The 21,970-nt window shown below is 44.3% G+C and overlaps 1 protein-coding gene across 1 annotated transcript in view; it reads right to left on the bottom strand.

Moving 5' to 3' along the window:
• Window positions 1-11,089: 11,089 nt before the first annotated feature.
• LOC135208108 (obg-like ATPase 1) overlaps window positions 11,090-21,970 on the bottom strand; it is a 63,408-nt gene continuing 52,527 nt past the window's right edge. The window contains exons 8-11 of the mRNA XM_064240257.1: window positions 13,128-13,268; window positions 12,536-12,632; window positions 11,939-12,061; window positions 11,090-11,288 (exon numbers count right to left, since the gene is read on the bottom strand). Of these exons, the coding sequence (XP_064096327.1) occupies window positions 11,190-11,288; window positions 11,939-12,061; window positions 12,536-12,632; window positions 13,128-13,268 (460 nt within the window). The 3' untranslated portion in view covers window positions 11,090-11,189. The remainder of the gene's footprint in view (window positions 11,289-11,938; window positions 12,062-12,535; window positions 12,633-13,127; window positions 13,269-21,970) is intronic.

Below are 21,970 nucleotides of genomic sequence, written 5' to 3'. Positions count from 1 at the left end.
TCGCTGGTGAAAAGTTACCAGAGAATGCCCATCCAAGCCTACTAGATAACAAGTAATCTTATAAGGAGGAGTTAATGAAACCTGAGGTTCATTTTAGCTTAAATTTACTAACTTAACATATTACAATATATCTAAATAAACTTAAGCTTACTTACTTTCTACTTATGCTAAGACTTAAACTTATGTTTTAGAATTAGTAATAGCTTAAAGATATCATATAACTGACAGGGTATCCTGTAAGGAATTTATCGCATTTCCAGAATATATACAGTCCGGTCTATAAAAACAATCCGGAACCAGATATTTTATGTACAATAATTGGTGGCAGGATGACGCCCAGGTCCTCTCAACCCAGAGAGAGGTATGGTGGAGAGTACGAGCGAGGCAGGTAGAAAGGAGAGAGTATCAGGGAGGAGAAATGGGTAGAAGGAGGTTGATAGGATTTATTATTCAGGGGAGACTATGCTCCCTGCAGCAATTGCTGGGAATTTAAGGGCTTCTAAACTTTTCAAATACATAGTGGCGCTTACAAACTACTGGGGATTTCCAACCTGTATATTTCTTCAGATCCTCAAAATTCATATTTTGAAGATAATTAATGGAAGTAGCCACCGCCCGGATGTCATGGACATGTGGGATGGAATCTGGGTTGGCTTGTTTAATAAAGTAGAGTATTTGCTGTCTAATACATTTAAGAGAGATTGTGCCACCCTTTTCTCTAATAAAAAGAGGACCTGACAATGTTGTGGAGGTTCTGGCTAAAAAGGATTTAAGGGTAGTGACAGGGCACAATGATGTGTCCTGTGATAAAGGGATGACTTTCCATGGAGTCCATCTATTCTGTGGGTCCTCATTCTTAGCCAGGAAGCTCCGGTCTGGGGATAGTAGTACTTCCCCTGACGGGAGGAAATCTATGTGGTCTGGATTTCTTGAGAAAGCTGAAAGTTCAGATATTCTGGCACCTGAGGCCATAGCCATTAAGAATAAAGTTTTTCTTAGGAGGGTTATGTATGAGCATGATTCATTAATAGTGTCTGACGCCAATCTAAGTACATCATTCAAGAACCAAGAGACCTTTTGTGGGCGGACAGTTGGTCTTAGGCGTGCACATGCTCTCGGAATGGAGGAGAAGTATGCATCCGACAAATTAATATTGAAGCCGACTTGGAAAATTTTCTTCAAAGCTGACTTGATTGTTGTAATAGTACTGGCGGCTAGGCCTTTCTCAAATAGAGTTCTAAAGAACGAGATTGCCAGATTTGTGGTCTTTTGTGGGCTCCTGATTCCTTTAGGAACTTGGCCAATTTTTTAACAGCCGAATCATATTGCCTGAGAGTTGAATCTCTTTTATCTGATTCTATAAATACAATGTTACATGGATCAATACTCGCGTCTTTTTGGGCTGCTAACTTCTTGAAGTCCATAAAGTTAGGGCTTTCAGAATTCTTGAGGAAGCTGACACAGTTTGAGTTTGTACTGTCTGTGTCAGTTCCGGGCGAGGGATCCGTTTGGGTTGGAGCTTCAGCTCTAGGAGGAGCAGAAACCAGTTGCTTTTCGGCCAATTGGGGGCCACTAATGCTACTTGTCCTGTGAAGGATCGTAGCTTGTGCAAGACCTTCATCAGAAGATTCACCGGAGGGAATTGATAAATCTTCTGCCAATTGTTCCAATTTATGGACATCGCATCTGTGGCATAGGCTAGAGGGTCCAGGTTGGGAGCCACATAGCATATAGCTTGTGGTTGGACTCTGTTGCGAATAAGTCCACTTGAAGGCCCGGGATTTGATTGTAAATCCACTGGAATGAATTCTTGTCCAGGGACCACTCTGATTCTAGTGGAGTAGTCCTGGAAAGAGCATCCACGATCACATTCCTGACTCCTGCCAGATGGGTTGCTGACAGGTGCCGATGACTCTTCGCTGCCAAAGCAAATATTGCAATCAGCACGTGATTCAGCTTGCTTGACCTGGAACCTCCCCTGTTTAAGCAATGTACTACCACTAGGCTGTCTGAGACTATCCTCACATGGCTGTTCCTGGCCGGAGTTAGTCGCTTTAAGGTTAGGAAAACTTCCATAGCTTCTAGCACATTGATATGGAACTGGCAGAACGTATTCGACCATATCCCTTGAACCTTCTTTTGCTGAGAGTATCCCCCCCAGCCACTCAGTGACGCGTCTGTATGAATTGTCAAAGATGGCGGAGGGAATTGCAGTAGTACTGCCCTGATTAGGTTCTTGTGCTTCATCCATGGGCGAAGCCTCTTTGCTAGTATGGGTGGAATTGCTGAGATCTTGTCTCTGAGATTGTTGTTGGCTCTCTTTCTCCAGACACGATTGATATCCTTCAATCTGGCTCTTAGTAGGACGTCTGTTATTGATGCAAACTGTAGTGAACCGAGGATTCTCTCTTGGGTATGACGAGAGGCCTTTTTGTTCCTGAGAAACTGTTTTGTAGCTGCAGCTATCCCCCTGGCCTTCCTGGGTGGAAGGGATAGCTTGTGTTTTTCTAGGTCCCATTGGATTCCCAACCATTGAAAGTGGGAAGCCGGTTCCAGCCGAGATTTCTCCTTGTTTATTTGAAAACCCAGAAACTCCAAGAGTTCTATTACTTTGGCTGTTGACCTGCGGCATTCCTCGATGCTGGCTGCCCAAATGAGCCAGTCATCTAGGTAGGCTACCAACATTACTCCCCTGGTTCTCAGTTCATGGACTATTGTCTCTCCTAGCTTGGTGAATATTCTGGGCGCAATGTTGAGCCCGAACGGCATGACTCTGAATGAGTAAGCTTTGTTCCCTAGCCTGAAGCCTAGGTATGGAGAGAAGTTCCTTGCTATCGGAACATGATAGTAAGCGTCTGTAAGATCTATAGAGGTGGTGACAGCCCCACGAGGAAGTAAGGTCCGCATCTGCGAGACCATCAGCATACGGAACTTGTCGCAAAGAATGTATGAATTGAGCCTTGACAAGTCCAGAATCACTCTTCTTCTTTTGTCTGAGTCCTTCTTTGGAACAGTGAACAGACGTCCTTGAAATTTTAGTCTCCTTACTTTCTTTATGGCCTTTTTTTTGTAGGAGATCTTTGGTATATTCTACCAGGTCCGCTGTTGGGATCTGAAAGAAGTTTACTGGTGGTGGAGGCCCTTCCTTCCATTTCCACCCTAGGCCCTTGGAGATTATACTGAGTGCCCATAGACTGAAGTTCCAATGGTCTCGAAAGAGATATAATCTCCCTCCTACCTGCGGTCTCTCACTGGTTGGCTGCAGGTTTGTACCCTCTGCCTCCTCGGAATCCTCTACCCATTGAGCCGCTTCGTAGCCGGTAGTGGCCCCTAGCTCTACTGCTACCGGCATGCCTATTGTAGCTACGAAAAGATTCCCTAGCGTCATAGGCGGGGGAGGTCATGATGGCTCTGGAGGTTGAGGGTTGCTGGGCCGGCGGAGTCTGTAGCAGAACAAACTGCTGCTGTGGCTGGGCCTTTGATGTTGAGGGCTTCCCAACTTGGGATATTGGGACTGCCTGAACAACCGCCTGAGGTCGAGAGGACTTATAGGGCATGTACCTCCTCGGCCTCTTCTTTGCCCTAGCTTGCTGTCTGGGTGCTTCAAACTTCCGTTTGAAGGGAAGTCCCCACCGGACTCGGAGGCTCTGGTTAGCTCTAGATGCTTCCCTCAAGACATTGTCTACCTCTTCTTGAGGGAACAGGTTTTCCCCCCCCAGATTGATGCCTTTATCAATCTGTTGGGTTCATGCCTGATGGAAGCCTCCGCCAGGACGTATTTCCTGCAAGCTCGTCTTGCTATGCCAAAGTCATATAGGTCTGACTGGTAAGTCTGTAATAGACTTTTCGTCAAGACCTGGAATACTTGTTCGTCTTTATAGGTTGTGGCTACCAACTCCATTGAGGTAACGGAGTTGATAGACCTTGCTAGTCTCGACCTAGCCTCAAATTCTGTTTTTATCAGGTTCTCCGGAAGCTTGGGTAGTCTGTCGGAGAATAAGGTTGAGGCACAATCCGCACCCAGTTTACCTACCGTAAACGTGGCCAGAGCTTCGTGCCATAATTCTCTACTGGCAGGGAGGAGAAGAGAGGTAGCCTCTGTCTCCTTTAAAGCCGGGAGAGGTTTATCCTCTGCTATGGCTTGGAGAGTTAACTCTGTCACCTTGTCGGTGCAGGGTGACGGGACTCGATCCGGTGTCATGAACATGGTGTATGAGCCTTTGTGAGGCGTTACCCTGGTGTTTGCGCACTCCCATTCGGCTATGGTGCATGCCTAGACAGCTTGGGCTTGGTCCCTCGGGAAGATCACAGTACAGTCTCCTTTGGGACCTTGTCCACTCTAACTAGCGCGTGCTCCGCTAGTCTGACGAACCCGAGGAAGGGGAACTGGAGACCTTTCGGGTAAAACTCGAAGTCCTCCAGTGGCCGGGTCCCGCACCCTTCAATGGCCAACTTCCCATTTATGTATGGGGCATGCATAGCAAGCCACCATGGATTACTTTTGTGGAAGGGTGGGAGTTTGGAAGCATCCGGCACTGCCATAGCTAGCACCGGAGAACCAGAGTGGAGAAAACCAGTCATCATGTCCTGTAATGGTTTGATCTGCTCGGCCACTATGTCAGAAACTGACTGGCTGGAGACCTCAGATCCGGAGGCGCGTCGCAACGACTCAAACCTCTCGTCTACTGCCTCCCTAAACTTCGTCAATAGAAGGTTAGTAAGTAGTTCGTGGTCTCCTCCGGACTCCGTCGCCTTGGGTTTCGCGGACTTCGATCTCGATCCCTTTGAAGGGAGAGAACCCTTGGCAGCAGGCGACTTGTCATACGATGTCGACGGCCTTGGGGCTGGAGATGACTCAGTCGCCGATGATGGAGTCGGCTTTGATCCCTTGGGCAGGGATTTCGGTCTTACAGACTTTTCCTTGGGACAAACCAACCGTGAGCTGTCCCAAGCGGGGGTGGACTTAGAGAAGCCCCGGAAAGAAGAGGTAGAAGAAGGAGTTGGGCTAAGGAGACTACCTGCCTCACTTACCTCGCCACTTACCTGCTCTCCCAGGGCCATGGGTTCGGTGTGGATGTTGATGGCATCCACATCCGCCATCAAATCCTCTTGGTTGTCCGGATGGCAGCGATGATTGGGGCCGCCAGACGTGGCTGGACTGACGCCGAAGGGGACCCCTTGAACAGAAGGGTTCCAAGGCTGGCGTCCAAGATGTAGGGATGACCCGATAGCGAGTTTCTTCCGTACCCGTAGACGCAGCGTTTCAGGTCCGTCTTGGCACTCTGGCGGGCGTCCTCACCCGTCTGTCGGGAAGGAAGGGGAATTAACCTTCCCGACATAGGAAACCAGTTTGTTGAACAATATTGTCACATGGTTTATTACAATTTTCATCATGAAAAAAGGCGGGGGGGTTAAGATGCTTACCTGATCATTCATAAGGAGCATCACCATCTCGTAACAGATGGTGCAGGCCTCCAGGTGCCAAACCATATACGGAAGTTGTCCCTCCTCAGCTACAAAGGGGACTGAGCAGTTCGCGTGGGAGCGACACACTTCATGTCCCACGGTCTCGCCGAGGGAGGCAGAGCACCCCGGCGACTGACAGCGCACCTTCTGTTATGGTAATTATTAATGAGTATCAGCCTCAAGGAGTGCCGGAGCTGCTCCGGTGAGGGTATGGAACTTAAACTAGATAAAGTTCAAGACTTACTCATTAATAAACATCCAATTCACTGAATAATTTCTTATATAATAGCTAACTGCCTGCTCTCGGTCCCGCTCCTGGATTTTATGTAGGTCTAGTACTTGAGATCCAATATCCGCCGGACTATGAGGAGGACAGGCCTCAACTCTGTAAGTCCGGCCGGACCGGAGGGCTACGTATGAACGTAGGCGCCTACATTATCTCCAAGAATGAGAACTGAGCTATAGCAGGTTTAATGCAAAACTCTGGTGGCGGATGTGAGGGTGAGTCACTCTCCGTCGGCACCGCAAGGGTCCGGAGCTGTTCACTGTATGATCCCTCAAGGCTTAGCTAACCTGAAGTCTCATTTCTCTTTGTCCTAGCCACTGGCTGTGGAATAGGCAGAGGTGGCGGGTCAGGGGAAGGTAATTCCATATCTGACGTTGCCTACCTCTACTGAGGGGGGGTGGAAGAAAGGCTCTTACCCCAATTCCACTGTTAGAGGAGCCGGAGAAAGAGACAACAGAGCGGCGGAGCAACATATGTACTACCCGAAGCTATGTCCGTCATCCGGCGGGGTCGGAGGACTATAGCTCGGAGCCGTAATACCCCTCACACCCGTCCCCCTCCTTCCACTTATGTGAAACTCAAGCGGACGTTCCTCACTAAGGGTACTAGTACCACGAGTTATAACGGTTCGGCTGGGTCGAGCCTAGTAGTGGGTAGGGGGGGGAGTTGCTAGGGGGTGGGGTCGGTCGTGAACGTCTGGCCACCTGTCCGATCAGAGGTGGCTACCCATTAGCGGTTGTGTAGGCTATCACTGTAGGGGTGGGAGTGTGACGGGGCACATGGCCCGTCGTGGTTGGTACAACCACCGTTGGGGTGGCCCTCGATTGAGAGGTATAGCCTACTACTAAGGGTTCAACCGAAGGAGGCTAGGACAAGACGAATGTTAACCAGACCTTTTACAGTACAGTAATACAGTATTGCATAATGACAATAATGGATATACATCAGACTTGATAATGAGGTGAGGTACTATGGAAGAGTTGCGAGGGGTTCTTATATAATATATATATATATACTATAATATTATATATATATATATATATATATATATAACATATATATATTTTGGGAAAATAACCGACATGGATTTAACTCACTAACCGAGATCGCTAGCGACACGGAACGTCAGGTAAGATCTCCTCTAGGATATCATTATGCGGACAGTACCCTCAACTAAACCTACCAAACTCGAATTTATTCTATTCAGACTGGCCAGGAGGATAGATTCCATAAAATGAAAGATAGAGAGGCTCTCTTATCATTGACATCTCCTCTGAAGAGCGTTAACTTCTTCAGGGAAAAGATATAAGAGTAATTGTTAAGGACAGTTAGCCTACCTTATTAATATAGTTGGGCTGAACTGATGGGTAGCAACTCTTCCACCTCTTTAGTGAATTAATGAATAGATATATTTGCATATATTTACTTTTGAAAATAATAATAATTCATGCAAATTTACGTTGGGGAGAGAGAACGAGTTACCAACTCCCTCTCTCTCTCCCACTAAATAATAGACTGCATAGCCTATCAATGATAATAATATTATGTTGAGATCATACTCAGGGGAAACACGCGCCCCTCGGGTCAAGGAAAGACGACCACACGAGCTGGGGGGGGGTGGGTATAAACGTTCTCAGTCTAGCCCCCAGACTTACCCCAGAGTATGTCGTGAACGCAATGATAATAATATTATGTCAAGATCACTCAGACGCGCTCACGAGCTGGGGGGGGGGGGGTATGAACGTTCTCAGTCTAGCCCCAGACTTACCCCAGAGTATGTCGTGAACGCGTTCGATACTTCTACGACATAATTTCTAATAATAGTAATAAGTACAATAAGAGAACACAAGAATTAGGTACTTTTAAATGCAAATAATATTTGACTTATTCTTATTTAAGCTAAAACATGCGTACCTAATTCCCACGCGTTCTTGCTCATGATCCCAAAATGGCAGGGGGACGCCAGCTTCCCCGCAATACTTTCTACGGGGCTGAAGGCCAATAAAGGAAGTCCCGCAACCTTATAATTTATGAAAAACAGAAATTGGGGTACTCAACTTCGGTGCAGAAGACATCTCAGTGGAAGCCATTATGAAATAAGTACTCAAATCACAGAAAATCACGAGCAAATTACAGGTGGCGCTCGGGTCGGGTAGTGACAGTAGTAGCGAGAGGGGTGAAGTAGTAGCTGTTGGGTCGGCTCTCCCCATAAGAGGGATTTTGGAAAGGAAACCTGTGAATAGTGGCTTCCACTCGCCTTGTACTTTATACCTGACGCCCTGAGGGTGCTCGCGCGAGGGTAGTAACCTCAGCATACCATGCTAGCTCTTTTCTCTGGTATATTTAGAAACTATTTATACTAGAAAATTGGATAGCAGGATCCTTTTCACTGGCGAACTCAGGTCGACCCAGAAAAACTTTACTTTGTTTTCAAGTAACAGTAATTTTCCCTGATATTGTGAATTTCACTTATAAATTTCGAGTTTAATAATAAATTTTTGTATTTAAATTTTTATAAGTGTTTTCATTTTTATCCCAGTATATTTGCATATAATTATATTGATGTTAGGTAGAAACATAGAGTGGTAATTGATATGTTTTCCTTCAATTAACTTGAAGTGACTTAGAACCAGGGAAGTACTTAGACTTCTGAAATCAGGGAAATACTTAGACTTTTAAAGTTGTTGATGGAGTGATGCCCTTTGATTAATTCAATTACGTAATTACAAGATTACCTCACACCTGTTTTGATAAACTTTGTCTGATTTTCTGCAATACTGGTAAGTTGTTAAGGGATCACTGTTGCCTTTAGAGTATTCAGTCGTTTAGTACCTGTGATGAGGATTCAGGTGTCTGGCTTTTGTGAGGTAACAATAAATGAATGGTAAGTGTAGTAACCAGATACTTGGCACTTCGTCACACTATAAAATTTGTATTTTTAATGTAAATGGTAATGTTTGTGTAGTGTAGGGTTATTTGGCTAATTTTAACAAGAAAGTTATGCATTTAAATTTAAACAGAGGTACATATGGCCTAAGGTTTGAATTTGGTAATTATTAGGTTAGTTAAGGATGTTCTTTAATGTTTTCTGATTATGGTATAAAAGATTTTCATAACGAAACTTTGTGCTATGGAGGAGTTATGGGGTTCCTTTTGACAACCTACGTGTGTGTGTGAGAGAGAGAGAGAGAGAGAGAGAGAGAGAGAGAGAGAGAGAGAGAGAGAGAGAGAGAGAGAGAGAGAGAGAGAGGGTGTACTTGCTGTATGGACGGTTAATGACTGAATTGGTTGTTGATGGGTTCTGGGCTGTCTGCTGGTGCTGCTGATTGTTAGAGTTCTGTGTTTTTAGTGTTTTTCAGAGTGTCTTTGGTGAGAGCTGGTGATAGTCGGTAGTATCGGCAGCGATCTAGTGAAGGCAGTGAAATTTGTTTGAGTTGTGTGTTGTTGATTTGTTGTTGGTTATTATTAAGTTTGATGTTAATTGATTTAGAGCTGTGTTGTTGGATTTGTTGTGCTTGTGAGTTTTTGTGAGTTGTTATGGTTGAGGGTTGTTAGGAGCTGTTGTGGTTTCTTGGTGGGTTGTGAGTTGTTGAAGGTTGTTATTGGTGAGCTGTTGTGATTCCTTGGTGTTGTTAGTAGGTGTGTGTGTGTTGCCTTTTGTGTTGTTGTTTTGTGTTGGCTTGTAGTCCTTGGTTGCTGTGTTATTGGGTTGTGGTTCTTGTTGTTGTTGGTATTTCTGTGACCTTAACCAGCGGACAGCACAGGATAGCCCTAGAATATCTGGAGTTGGTAAGTACATGTGTTTTTTGTTTTTTAGTTTTGTTTTTGTATATTGTTGGTAGGTACATGTGTTTTGCTTTTTTGTTTTGTTTTTTGTATAGGTGTAGGTCAATTGTCCTGCTGTATTTGTTGTGTTAAGAAGAAAGTGTGACTGAGGGTCGGTTTGGCAGGTGGATCGTTTAGGTTAATGTGGGGAGGGTTTTGCACTTGTTTTTTTTCTAGCTTGTGATCCCGCCACAGTGCTTATTATCGATACTAATTATTCGTAATTTTTCAGGAACTGTACATGTTTGTAGCCAATAAATGAAGCTCATCATTATGTGTGTGTATTCTTCAACTCCCCATTAGCTGAGATGTGTACGAATTGGTGACAGCCATTTAATCCATGGATATCTCAACTTAAGTCTACACCAGATGTCAAGTTCTGGAACAAAGCCTATTGAAGTAACTTTGTCGGAATCAGTTTTTGGTTTATCCAACTGTACATTTGTAGAGCTGTATTTGACAAGAGGTACATATTGAGCAGTACTGAAAGTGACTACATAACAGTTATTTAAAAGATTAAATGCAATCTTTGCATTAATGTTAAATATTTGCCAAGGATCATACAGGACTTTTTTCTTCATACATATAATCAAATAACATTGATATATGAAGTTTTAACACCAATAAAATTCTTTCATCATATTTCTGGAAAAAGACATTTGGAAACAAAAGTTATTGCTTTTACAAACAAGTTAATGTATAAGGCAAATAATAGAATATGTGAGTTTCTCAAGTGAATTAATTCTGTTCCTTTACCATACAAAAAAATATTTGAAATTAATGTAAAAAAGATCAGTTGCTTTTTAAACAAATATCTGTAATTCTATACATATACAGTACAGTACACAGATCTAACTGCAAAATTGTACATCATCTTTGAATATCGGCACAGTTAGTAGAGTACAATGAAATGTAAGCAAAAGTTTTCTCGCAAATGAACCATAATTAGTTTACCATGTGGGCGATACAAAGCCAAACGAAGATTTTTATGTGCATACTTTTGCATCTTGCATAATTTGCAATATTAATACATGTGTTTAAAGCATTTTGCTTGGAAATATACGTACAATACGTCAGTAAGTCCGTTTTAATTTTGAGTGAACACAAACAGAAATATATGCATAAGCAATGAAAATGCTAAGTACAATTGCAGCATGAATAAAGTTCATAGTTCCAAAAAGTTTTATATTTCTCTCATGCTAATTCTCTGGTAAGTCTAATATGGTCCAATTACGTTTTTATGTATAATCTCACTCCCATAATGATCTAAGTCATCTCATACAGGTTACCTAGTATGCACCAAACAACTGAAATAATTCATGTTATAACTATCAACAGAGAGTACAGTACTTAAATACAATATCTTTCGTAACATTAAACAATTTTCTTCAATAAATAAAAAGCCATATAAAACTGTAGAAAAAAGTTAAGGATGACAACAATTAACATACAAATTCTGCAAAGTAAAATCAAATAACATATCTCTCGACACAGGATAATGAAAGAGGCACATAGGTCATGCTGTTTACTGCATTCATTAGAGGTGTGTGCATATAAACACAGCAATCATCTGGACATATAGTATTACCAGCAAAACTAGCATGAGCCTGTCTCACTTTTTCTTGAGCCCTCCAGTGTTAAACCTGAAGAAGATAATGTCACCATCTTCCACCACATACTGGCGACCTCTTTGGTGGTACTTCCCGTCAGCCTGCAGGGAGGAGTGTGCATGAAAATGATGCATTTAGAAGACTCGCAAGTTGCTTTCACAATTTATGGAATAAAAACCACAAAGACGTGGCAATGATAAACAGTACAGCATGGAATGACTTGAAACAGTCAACCTAAATGCAAGCTGAAAATTTTGTAAACTTCACTGCCAGTTACATTATAACAACAGTCAATGATCAGTCTCCTACATCACATGAAAAAAAGATTAAAAATTCCATCTAAAATGGAACAGGAAAGAGCTTATTATGAAAGTATGCGTTCACCTAACAGTAGGTAGGCACAGAAGTGGCACTGCCTTTCTATTGGGAGTAGAAGTTTTCTACCATGCAAGGTTGGCGATGCTATGTGTTTGCAGCTCCTAGCAAGATGGAATATTTAAAAACACTTGACTGGCAAATCTTCTATCATTTAAGTGCCACTTACTGACTCATATATAATATGTATATGAAGTGAAAAATTCTCCTGTTTTCTTTAAACTTCCATTTTTTGTGTCACATAAAAAAATACAATATTATATACTTTGATACCCAAACAACTAAACTAGTTTACAAATTTATTCAGCTTATTATGACTTGAAAATCATGTTCTTAATAGGGCTTAAATCTGAAAGCCCCCAAAAGTGAATCTTACCTTCACAGCTGCTTCAGAACCCAATTCCTTGAAATCATCAAATTTCATCACTTCTGCCATGACAAAGCCCTTCTCAAAGTCAGTGTGAATTTTGCCAGCTGCCTGTGGAGCCTTGGTTCCTTTCTGTAAAATATTTACTTGTTTTGTAATTGAAATGAATCCTTCATTCCTGCTATAAGCCATATACATTAGATAAAACTTTTACATTTACTTTACAGACCTTTCTTTACATGCTCTTACTTGAAATAATTTAGATAAAATGATAGATGGAGAGGAATAGTTTGCAGCAGACAGAGAAGAAAAGTGAAGGAGATGGATGTAAATGAGAGATAGAATAACTGCAGGTAATCTATACATACCTGAGAATGGAAATAGGGATACAGATGATACATGGGGAAAGGTTTGATATCAAAGACGAAAGAATTATGAACAAGTGTTAAATTTACAGGAGTTGCTGAGTCAGCATAAAATTTACAATCTTGGTCTAAAGATGACCTTTCCAATATGACACATCATCTCTAAGCAAATGACTCTAATGTCCTTGATGGCTTCACGAAGAAGAATAAAAACGCAGACTTTCACAGTGTATTAACACACCTGAATTGTCCAAGCTTTAACTTCATCGGGACCTGCTGTGAAGAAATACATCAACTGCAAGGCATTGTAACCCTGTAGGATGATCTTATCAAGAGCACTGCAAAGAAAACAAGATATGATAAAGCAGTATTTATTAAAACACTTCAAACCTACTACCTAATACTTAACCCAGGTGTATATGCATCCACAGCTCTACATAAGACTCACTGAAGAAAATCAACTTAGTTACCCTGATGCTTACCATCCCAAACTAGAAGCCAAAAATCTAGGGGATCTTTTAGGGATAAAATGAAAAAGGATAAGTAAAGTGACAGCAGCCTTAGTGACATTCTACTCATAGCTATGAAATTTTACTTCTAGTTTTAATCAGACTGCTAAATTACTTAAGAGAAAAAACTCGCATATAATTTCATGTGCTTTTCAAGTCCCAAGCTAAGAATGACTGGATGAAATAATAGGTAATAGGGCTCCATGAAGCAGCAGGAAAATACTAAAACCTCAACACATCTGTCCAGTGAAAGAATACAAGTACTACACTACATAACACAAGGTCCCCTTCCATACAGCATGAACTGAGAACATTATAACATACCTGTTAACACCTTTCTCCTTGAGGAATGCCTCTTTTGCTTCAGCATCCAGATCAATTAAGGCAGCCTCCAGGACACCTGAGAAGGGGATCAACATGGCTCCAGGGTCATTGGTGTCAATCCACTCCTTGATCTTCATTAACCTAGGGTAATACGTTCACCAAGGCCTTAGAAAACTTTACACCTTCAATGAATCAATGTATCATAGTGATCCACACTTACAAAGAATAGTTAACAATTTTCAAAGTTATTAATATATTGCTGCACAAGATAAGTGAGAAAATATTTGACAGTAATATAGTGAAACCTACTCTTTACTATAAAGAAACAAAGCAATTTACCTAACTCTGTGACATCTAATACGAGGAACCATTTTAGAGAAACTTGATGGTAAAAATAAAGATTTGATATATTACTAGGGAATGATAAAAAACAGGACAGAATTCAACATCTGGCTGAGAGAGAAAAATAACAGCTAGGGTACAAAAATCAATAAATGAAATAAAATGCAGCCAAGCATTACAATGTTATTTGCATTTACAGCTTCTGAACATAACATGGGATCCTGGTGTATCCAAAACCACGGTGCAACATCTAATTCATGGACTGGAAAAATTTTACTAGTGTTTCTCAATCATTTTTTTTTACTTCATTTTGCAAGTTCTTCTATGCTTATTCATGTCTGCTCTTCACTGCATATTCCCTTTTGTCTATTTAAAGGCTGCCACTTCACTTGGTTGGCGAGTTCACTTTCGCTGGACCAGATCCTTTTTCTCATGATCCACCTATCCTAATGATAAACTCAACCTTTTGTTATGGCTTTGGGTCAGCTCTTGACAGAACATCACTCTTTTTTATGTAAGCTAACGTTACTAATACAATTACGAATAGGTTTAAAGAAACCACTGATTGACCCAAAAAGATTTGTTGTTAAAAAGAGTTGAAAGTGGAACAAGGAGAAAAAGAATACATGTAAAGTACATGGATGAAAGCAATGCAGGCTCGGATGAAGGGACACCGCAAAGAACTCTTGAGTTCTGAATAGTCTACAGTCTGCCATACAAAGCACACAGGAAGTGTTGAACCACTCTGGGATACATTGGTATGGTTCTGAGGAACAAAAAGGCATTGTTTCTTCTCCAAGTCTAATTTGGTACGTATCACTTTTGAAATGAAGTTATCAGGCCCATACCATTCACCCTGGTTACAAGCCAATGTTGAAATAGTTACGTTCAGTACATACTCATATACAACACAACCAGTGTTAAATTTATAAAATATATGCACCATAGTTGACCCCCGCTATTCAGGGACTCGCTTTCCAGAATTTTTCCATGGACTGTATACCCACTATTCGTGGAAAATTTGCCTACTCGCTGTATTTTTCACTGAGAAATATTCTTAACTTATTCTGATTTTATTTTTTTTTAAAGTATGGATACATGAGTAAATGTATTTATTGTATGCATGTGTTCCAGTGTGAGTGTGTTCCTTTGTGCAGTTTTTAGTTTAATTTTCACTCATTTGTCATCACACCGCATAAACAACTCGGTTCCAAAGCTTTGTCTCTAGCCTAGACATGATTTTTTAAAATTTTAATCTAATTCTTTGGGCCAGCCCTATGAGAGCTGAAAGTCAGCTCAGTGGTCTGGTTAAACTACTTCAATAATAATAATAATAATAATAATAATAATAATAATAATAATAATAATAATAATAATAATAATAATAATGACTGCTGCTTCAGCACTATTAATCTTATAAAGAGTCTTCTCTATCTTTCTGATGACGGCTTTCTCGTTGTTGCTTAAAATGGCGAGCAACGCACCAAAGGGCATGGTAAAATTCGGTTGAGTCATTTGATTTATTGCTTATACAATTCTCTCTCTCTCTCTCTAACGCGACGTTTCCTCCTGATCGACAGGACATTATCAAGCGATAACTGCTGAGGGACTGAATTCCAGTGGCGAGTCCTTCTCCTTTTATCGTGGTGTTGCGAGCTCTTCAGTACGGTCAGAGCGCTTCTCCGGCAGGTCGAGTTTTTATTGGTTCCCGGGAAGGTGACTCATACGGCGGGCGTTGACGAGTCTTGCAGACCTTCTCAGATAGGGGGTATCACCGGGAGCCTCTTGATTGGCTTCTACCTGCGTGACGTCACCCCTGGTATTATTCTCATGTCCGGTGTTCGTTCCATGCGCGCTGGTACTTTCGTTAGGGGGGAGGGGTGTGGTCCTCCTCACACACGTCGGTATCAGGAACGCTTCTTGGGTGGTATTGAGGGGAGGCTTTTCCTCGAGGATGAGCAGCGCTTCTAGGAGACGCAGACGTCGTGGGTCAGGTGCTCTCCCGATGATCTTAATATTCCTGACGATGTCGTCTCTCGTGATGTTTCTGCGGTGTACTGCAAGGGCGTGCTGCCTAATGGCGCCCTCCTGGGCGTGGCAGGAAATCCTTTTTGACAGGCGCATCGTCATCATGCCGATGTAAATCCCAGGGCATCCTTGGGCGGGGCATACGTATCGGTAGACAACGTTGGACTGCTTCAGGGGGTCTCCTGCCGGTGGGGAGGGGTTGTTCTTCATCAGGAGGTCTTTCGTACGCCGATTCTTGTAGTAAATAATGAGGGACACTCTCTTTCCTTCCTCCATGGGGCGGACGTGTTCCTCTATTATTTTCTTCATGGCTGCTTCTTCTTCCTTGTATTGGTGGTGCATGAAGGCTTTATAGAAAAGTTTGATATCCTCCGGGGGCGGAATGTTCCTTCTCTCTTCCTCCGTCATGTACCACTTGTCAAGGGCGGCTCGAGTTTCTCGGTTTACGAGTTTGTTCGAGTACCCATTGTTAATTAGCATCTGGGATGCTCGGTCGAGTTCGAGGTGTGTGTCCTGCCACGTCGAACAGTGCGAGAGGGCCCTCCTGACGAAGGCCCTGACGGTGGTGGTCTTGAACCGCGCAGGACACTCGCTATCACCATTCAGACAAAGTCCGAGGTTCGTAGCTTTGGTGTAAACTGTAGTCGCCAACTTCTGATTCGTCTTCGTGACAAGGACGTCGAGGAAGGGGAGCCGATCGTTGCTGCTGTACTCGACAGTGAAGTTGAGTGCGCTGTGCCGCAGGAACTGCTGTCGAAGGGCTTCTACCTCATCCTCGCAGTCGGCTTGCACGAAGATGTCATCGATGTAGCGTCCGTATGTGCGGGGACATCTGTGTTGCGAGAAGACCCTTTCTTCCACTTCTCCCATGTAGAAGTTAGCGAAGAGGACTCCTAAGGGGGACCCCATCGCTACGCCGTCCTTTTGGCGGTACATCTGTCCTCGGTGAGTGGTGAAAGGGGCTCTCTTCGTACAGATATCCAGCAGGGCCTTCGTCAGGAGGGCCCTCTCGCACTGTTCGACGTGGCAGGACACACACCTCGAACTCGACCGAGCATCCCAGATGCTAATTAACAATGGGTACTCGAACAAACTCGTAAACCGAGAAACTCGAGCCGCCCTTGACAAGTGGTACATGACGGAGGAAGAGAGAAGGAACATTCCGCCCCCGGAGGATATCAAACTTTTCTATAAAGCCTTCATGCACCACCAATACAAGGAAGAAGAAGCAGCCATGAAGAAAATAATAGAGGAACACGTCCGCCCCATGGAGGAAGGAAAGAGAGTGTCCCTCATTATTTACTACAAGAAATCGGCGTACGAAAGACCTCCTGATGAAGAACAACCCCTCCCCACCGGCAGGAGACCCCCTGAAGCAGTCCAACGTCGTCTACCGATACGTATGCCCCGCCCAAGGATGCCCTGGGATTTACATCGGCATGATGACGATGCGCCTGTCAAAAAGGATTTCCTGCCACGCCCAGGAGGGCGCCATTAGGCAGCACGCCCTTGCAGTACACCGCAGAAACATCACGAGAGACGACATCGTCAGGAATATTAAGATCATCGGGAGAGCACCTGACCCACGATGTCTGCGTCTCCTAGAAGTGCTGCTCATCCTCGAGGAAAAGCCTCCCCTCAATACCACCCAAGAAGCGTTCCTGATACCGACGTGTGTAGGAGGACCACACCCCATCCCCCCTAACGAAAGTACCAGCGCGCATGGAACGAACACCGACATGAGAATAATACCAGGGGTGACGTCACGCAGGTAGAAGCCAATCAAGAGGCTCCCGGTGATACCCCCTATCTGAGAAGGTCTGCAAGACTCGTCAACGCCCGCCGTATGAGTCACCTTCCCGGGAACCAATAAAAACTCGACCTGCCGGAGAAGCGCTCTGACCGTACTGAAGAGCTCGCAACACCACGATAAAAGGAGAAGGACTCGCCACTGGAATTCAGTCCCTCAGCAGTTATCGCTTGATAATGTCCTGTCGATCAGGAGGAAACGTCGCGTTAGAGAGAGAAGAGGAGAGAGAGAAGAGAAGAAGAGAGAGAGAGCGAGAGAAGAGAGAGAGAGAGAGAGGAGAGAGAGAGAGAGAGAGAGAGAGAGAATTGTATAAGCAATAAATCAAATGACTCAACCGAATTTTACCATGCCCTTTGGTGCGTTGCTCGCCAGTCTCAGCAACAACGAGAAAGCCGTCATCAGAAAGATAGAGAAGACTCTTTATAAGATTAATAGTGCTGAAGCAGCAGTCATTTTTAACAAAACATGTCTACGAGAGGGTCTCCTTCCGAAATAATAATAATAATAATAATAATAATAATAATTTTCATGACTGACTGCACTTTTTGTGATCAAACTAATAAAATACTTGGGTATATGCATTTTTAGAGGGTTTTTTGTGTTTTTAACTATCAAAACGATATTGTTATGATACAATAAAGTTTCATACATACTTACCTGGCAGATATATACTTAGCTAAGACTCCGTCGTCCCCGACAGAAATTCAAATTTCGCGCCACTCGCTACAGGTAGGTCAGGTGATCTACCGCCCTGCCCTGGGTGGCAGGACTAGGAACCATTCCCGTTTTCTATCAGATTTTCTCTCTTCCACCTGTCTCCTGCGGGGAGGCTGGGTGGGCCATTAATTGTATATATCTGCCAGGTAAGTATGTATGAAACTTTATTGTATCATAACAATATCATTTTCATACAATCAACTTACCTGTCAGATATATACTTAGCTGATTGGCACCCTTTGGTGGAGGGTAAGAGACAGCTAACTACTGGAATAGACAGGTAAACAACATATGTTGTAGGTATTTATAGACCCTGGTTCCTACCTGATAGGTGGTAGATTTCATGGCTGCTGCCCAGTAGTCTACATCACCTCAAGAGCCTTTAGCGAGATATTTGATCTATGGCCAAGAGTTCTTGTGGGTCTGCCGATGGGGTCTTATCCGCTTACTCGGCAGAGCCTAAATGGCATTTGTCAATGGGTGCTAATCCACTTATATGACAACACACCTTATGAAGAAGCACACAACCGATCCCGATCACCTGATCCTAACCACCATGTTAGTACTAAAGATTGTTAAGAGTTATCCCCCAACTCTTCACAACAACCAGAACTCGAACAACACAGTACACACGCATACATATAAAAAAAAAAAACTCTTCTAAGAAGATATCACAAGAGTTCCTTACTGAACAATAATGAACGGCCGCCTGTGTGACGTCTAACACTTTTGCCAGCAGAAAGTCTAGAACATACCTAATAGAAGGTACGCACAAAAATTAAGGATCGTTGCTAGCTCCCATACCCAGGATCGTATCCACAGACACGAAAGGACCCAGAGAAAAACATTTCTCGTAGGTCACACGAACGTCTTTCAAGTAGTGAGATGCAAACACAGAGTTGCACCTCCAATATGTCGCTTCCGAGATATTCTTTAGCGACATATTTCTGTGAAGGACCTAGCTCCTCCTGCTCAGCCTGTCTGCCCTCCCGTTCCTTACTCCCTGAACAAACCTCGTCAGGAGGGAGATGTTCCTTTGGGAGGCCCAAAGTAGTAGATCTCTTGCGAGCTCGTACAGGAAAAACGAGTGTGTCCCTCCTTGCTTCCGAATGTAGGCAAGGGCGGTGGTGTTGTCTGCGTTTACTTGGACTACACTGTTTGTCACTAAAGGTTCAAAGTTCTTTAGAGCCAGGTGTACGGCTAAAAGTTCTTTGCAATTTATGTGCCAGGACACCTGAACTGCACTCCAGGTGCCTGACACTTCTCTCGTTCCTAAGGTTGCTCCCCAACCTTTTTCCGACACGTCTGAAAACAATACAAGGCTTGGGTTCCGAATCTTCAGGGAAATTCCCTTGTTCTCCTTTAATGGGGGCAACCACCATTCCAAGTGTTGTCTCATCTCCACTGGAATGGGAAAACTGTCCGAGAGAAGTCCTGTCTTCCAGTTCCACGATCTCTTGAGGAAGAACTGAAGAGGACGAAGATGAAGTCTTCCTAGAGGAAAGAACTGTTCGAGCGAGGAAAGGGTCCCTAGAAGGCTCAAACATTCCCTCGCCGAAGTACGTTCTTTCCCTAAGAAGAGAGAAACTTTCTCTAAGCCTCTCACTAGTCTCTCTTGAGAAGGAAATACTCGAAAACCCCGAGAATCCATCTGAATCCCCAGATAGACCAAGTTCTGGCTGGGGATCAGCTGCGACTTCTCGAGGTTTACGAGTAATCCCAACGAGTTGATCAGGTTTAGGGTCAAAGCAAGGTCCTCCAAACACTGTCTCTCTGATCTGGCTCTGATGAGCCAGTCGTCTAGATACAGAGATATTGACACCCTTCAGGTGAAGCCATCTCGCCACATTTTTCATCAGGCTTGTGAAGGCCTGAGGAGCTGTGGACAGGCCGAAACACAAGGCCCTGAACTGGTAGATCCTTCCCCTCGTCATGAAACGGAGGTACTCCTTTGACGAAGGATGAATCGGGACGTGAAAATAGGCATCTTGGAGATCCAGGGAAACCATCCAATCCCCTTGGCGAAGAGCCGCAAGGACTGACGCAGAAGTTTCCATGGCGAACTTCTCTTTCTGAACAAATTTGTTCAGAGCGCTGACGTCTAGAACTGGTCTTCAGCCCTCCGAGGCCTTTGCAACCAGGAAAAGGCGATTGTAAAACCCCGGGGAGTTTTGATCCAGCACTAGTTCTATCACTCTCTTGTCCCACATCTGATCCATCATTAGCCGAAGAGTATCTCTCAGAACAGGGTCCTTGTATTTGGCGGACAGTTCCCGCGGAGTTGAAGTCAGGGGAGCACTGTCCTGGAAGGGGATGCAATATCCCTTCATCATCACAGACATCGACCAAGCGTCTGCATCGATGAATGCCCAGGCATCCGCAAATCCGAGGAGCCTGGCACCTACTGGTGTTTGGAGGCTCCTTACATCACTTTCCCCTTTTAAAGGGACGGAAGGAAGATCTACCTCTCCTCTCAGGCGCTTCCCTTTTTGAGGGAGCTCTGGAGGGAGGGCCTCCTCGAAAGGGCTGAAGAGACGTACTCGCCCCTTTCTTCTCTCCCACTACCACGGGCCTCTTCTTTCTGGAAGACTGAAGGAGAAGGTCCTGGGTCGCCTTCTCAGTTAGTGAACGGGAAATGTCCCTCACCAACTGAGAAGGGAACAAAAAGTCAGACATGGGTGCAAACATCAAGGCTGCTCTTTGTGAGTGAAAAACAGACTTGGTAAGAAAGGCGCTGAAAACAGCCCTCTTCTTCAAGAGTCCCGCTCCAAAGAGAGAGGAGACTTCCCCTGAGCCATTCTGTACCGCCTTGTCTATGCACGACAAGATACAGAGGAGAACTTCAGGATCGAGGCCCTACGAGTCATGGGCCTTCTTGGCCATCACCTCAAGGGACCAATCCAGGAAATTGAATACTTCCAATACATGGAAGAGTCCCTTGAGGAGATGATCAAGCTCAGAAAGACCCCAAGTCACACGAGCCGAGTTCAGGCCATGCCTTCTTGATGCGTCTACCAGACTAGAAAAGTCAGCTTCCGCAGAAGCCAGGAGAGAGAGTCTCATATTCTCCCCTGTCTGGTACCAAATACCCCTTTTGCCTGTAAGTCTAGCAGGGGGCATACAGAAGACAGTTCTGACCAGATCCTTCTTCGTCTTCATCCAGTTATCCAGAGACTGAAGAGCTCTCTTCATAGAGATGGTCGGTCTCATTTTCAGAAAAGACGAAGACTTTGGCGTCTTGGAGCTTGAAAAGAGAGAGCGCGGAGAAGGAGGAGTGGCAGGAGTTAAGGAATCTCCATATTCCTGAAGAAGAAGAGCTGTCAAAACCTTGTAGTTTGAAAGTCCTTCTCTACCACGAGCCTCGTCTTCTGAATCCTCGTCAACAAAAGGATCAAAAGGAGAATCCGCCTTAAAGTCTGGGGGGGTCTTTCCAAACATCTCTCTCTGCGGGAGACAAACTCCTAACCGGAGAGGGACTAAGAGTATCTACAGAGCCCCTCTGTAACAAAGCTGGCGTCTCGCGCCTGGCTGGCGCCTCGCGCCTGACTGCCGCCTCGCGCCTGGCTGGCTCCTTGCGCCTGGCTGGTTCCTCGCCCCTGGCTGGCTGCTCGCGCCTGGTTGGAATCTCGCGCCTGGCAGACGCTTCGCTGAAATAAGGATCCTCGCGCTTGGCTGGCGCTTCACGCCTGGCTGACGTCTCGTGCCTGAAAGAAGTCTCACGCTCGGAAGGCATCTCACGCCTGGTTGATGCCTCACGTATGGCAGGAGAAAGAAGACGAGACTTTTTGACAGGAAGTCTAACGTCCTTCTTACGAGGAGGATCTTTCGAAAGGACTCCGACCAACGAGGCTAACTGCTCTTGAACAGCTAAAAGGATCCTCTTGGAAGCCTCTCCAGCGTCCTCTTCAACAGGAGGAGAGGGAGACCTCGAAGGAGTTTGACCAGC

Source organism: Macrobrachium nipponense, chromosome 11 (assembly GCF_015104395.2).
Source record: "Macrobrachium nipponense isolate FS-2020 chromosome 11, ASM1510439v2, whole genome shotgun sequence".
Lineage (NCBI taxonomy): Eukaryota > Metazoa > Arthropoda > Malacostraca > Decapoda > Palaemonidae > Macrobrachium > Macrobrachium nipponense.
The sequence above is the reverse complement of the archived record's forward strand: the minus strand, read 5'-3'. Positions and strand labels throughout refer to the sequence as shown.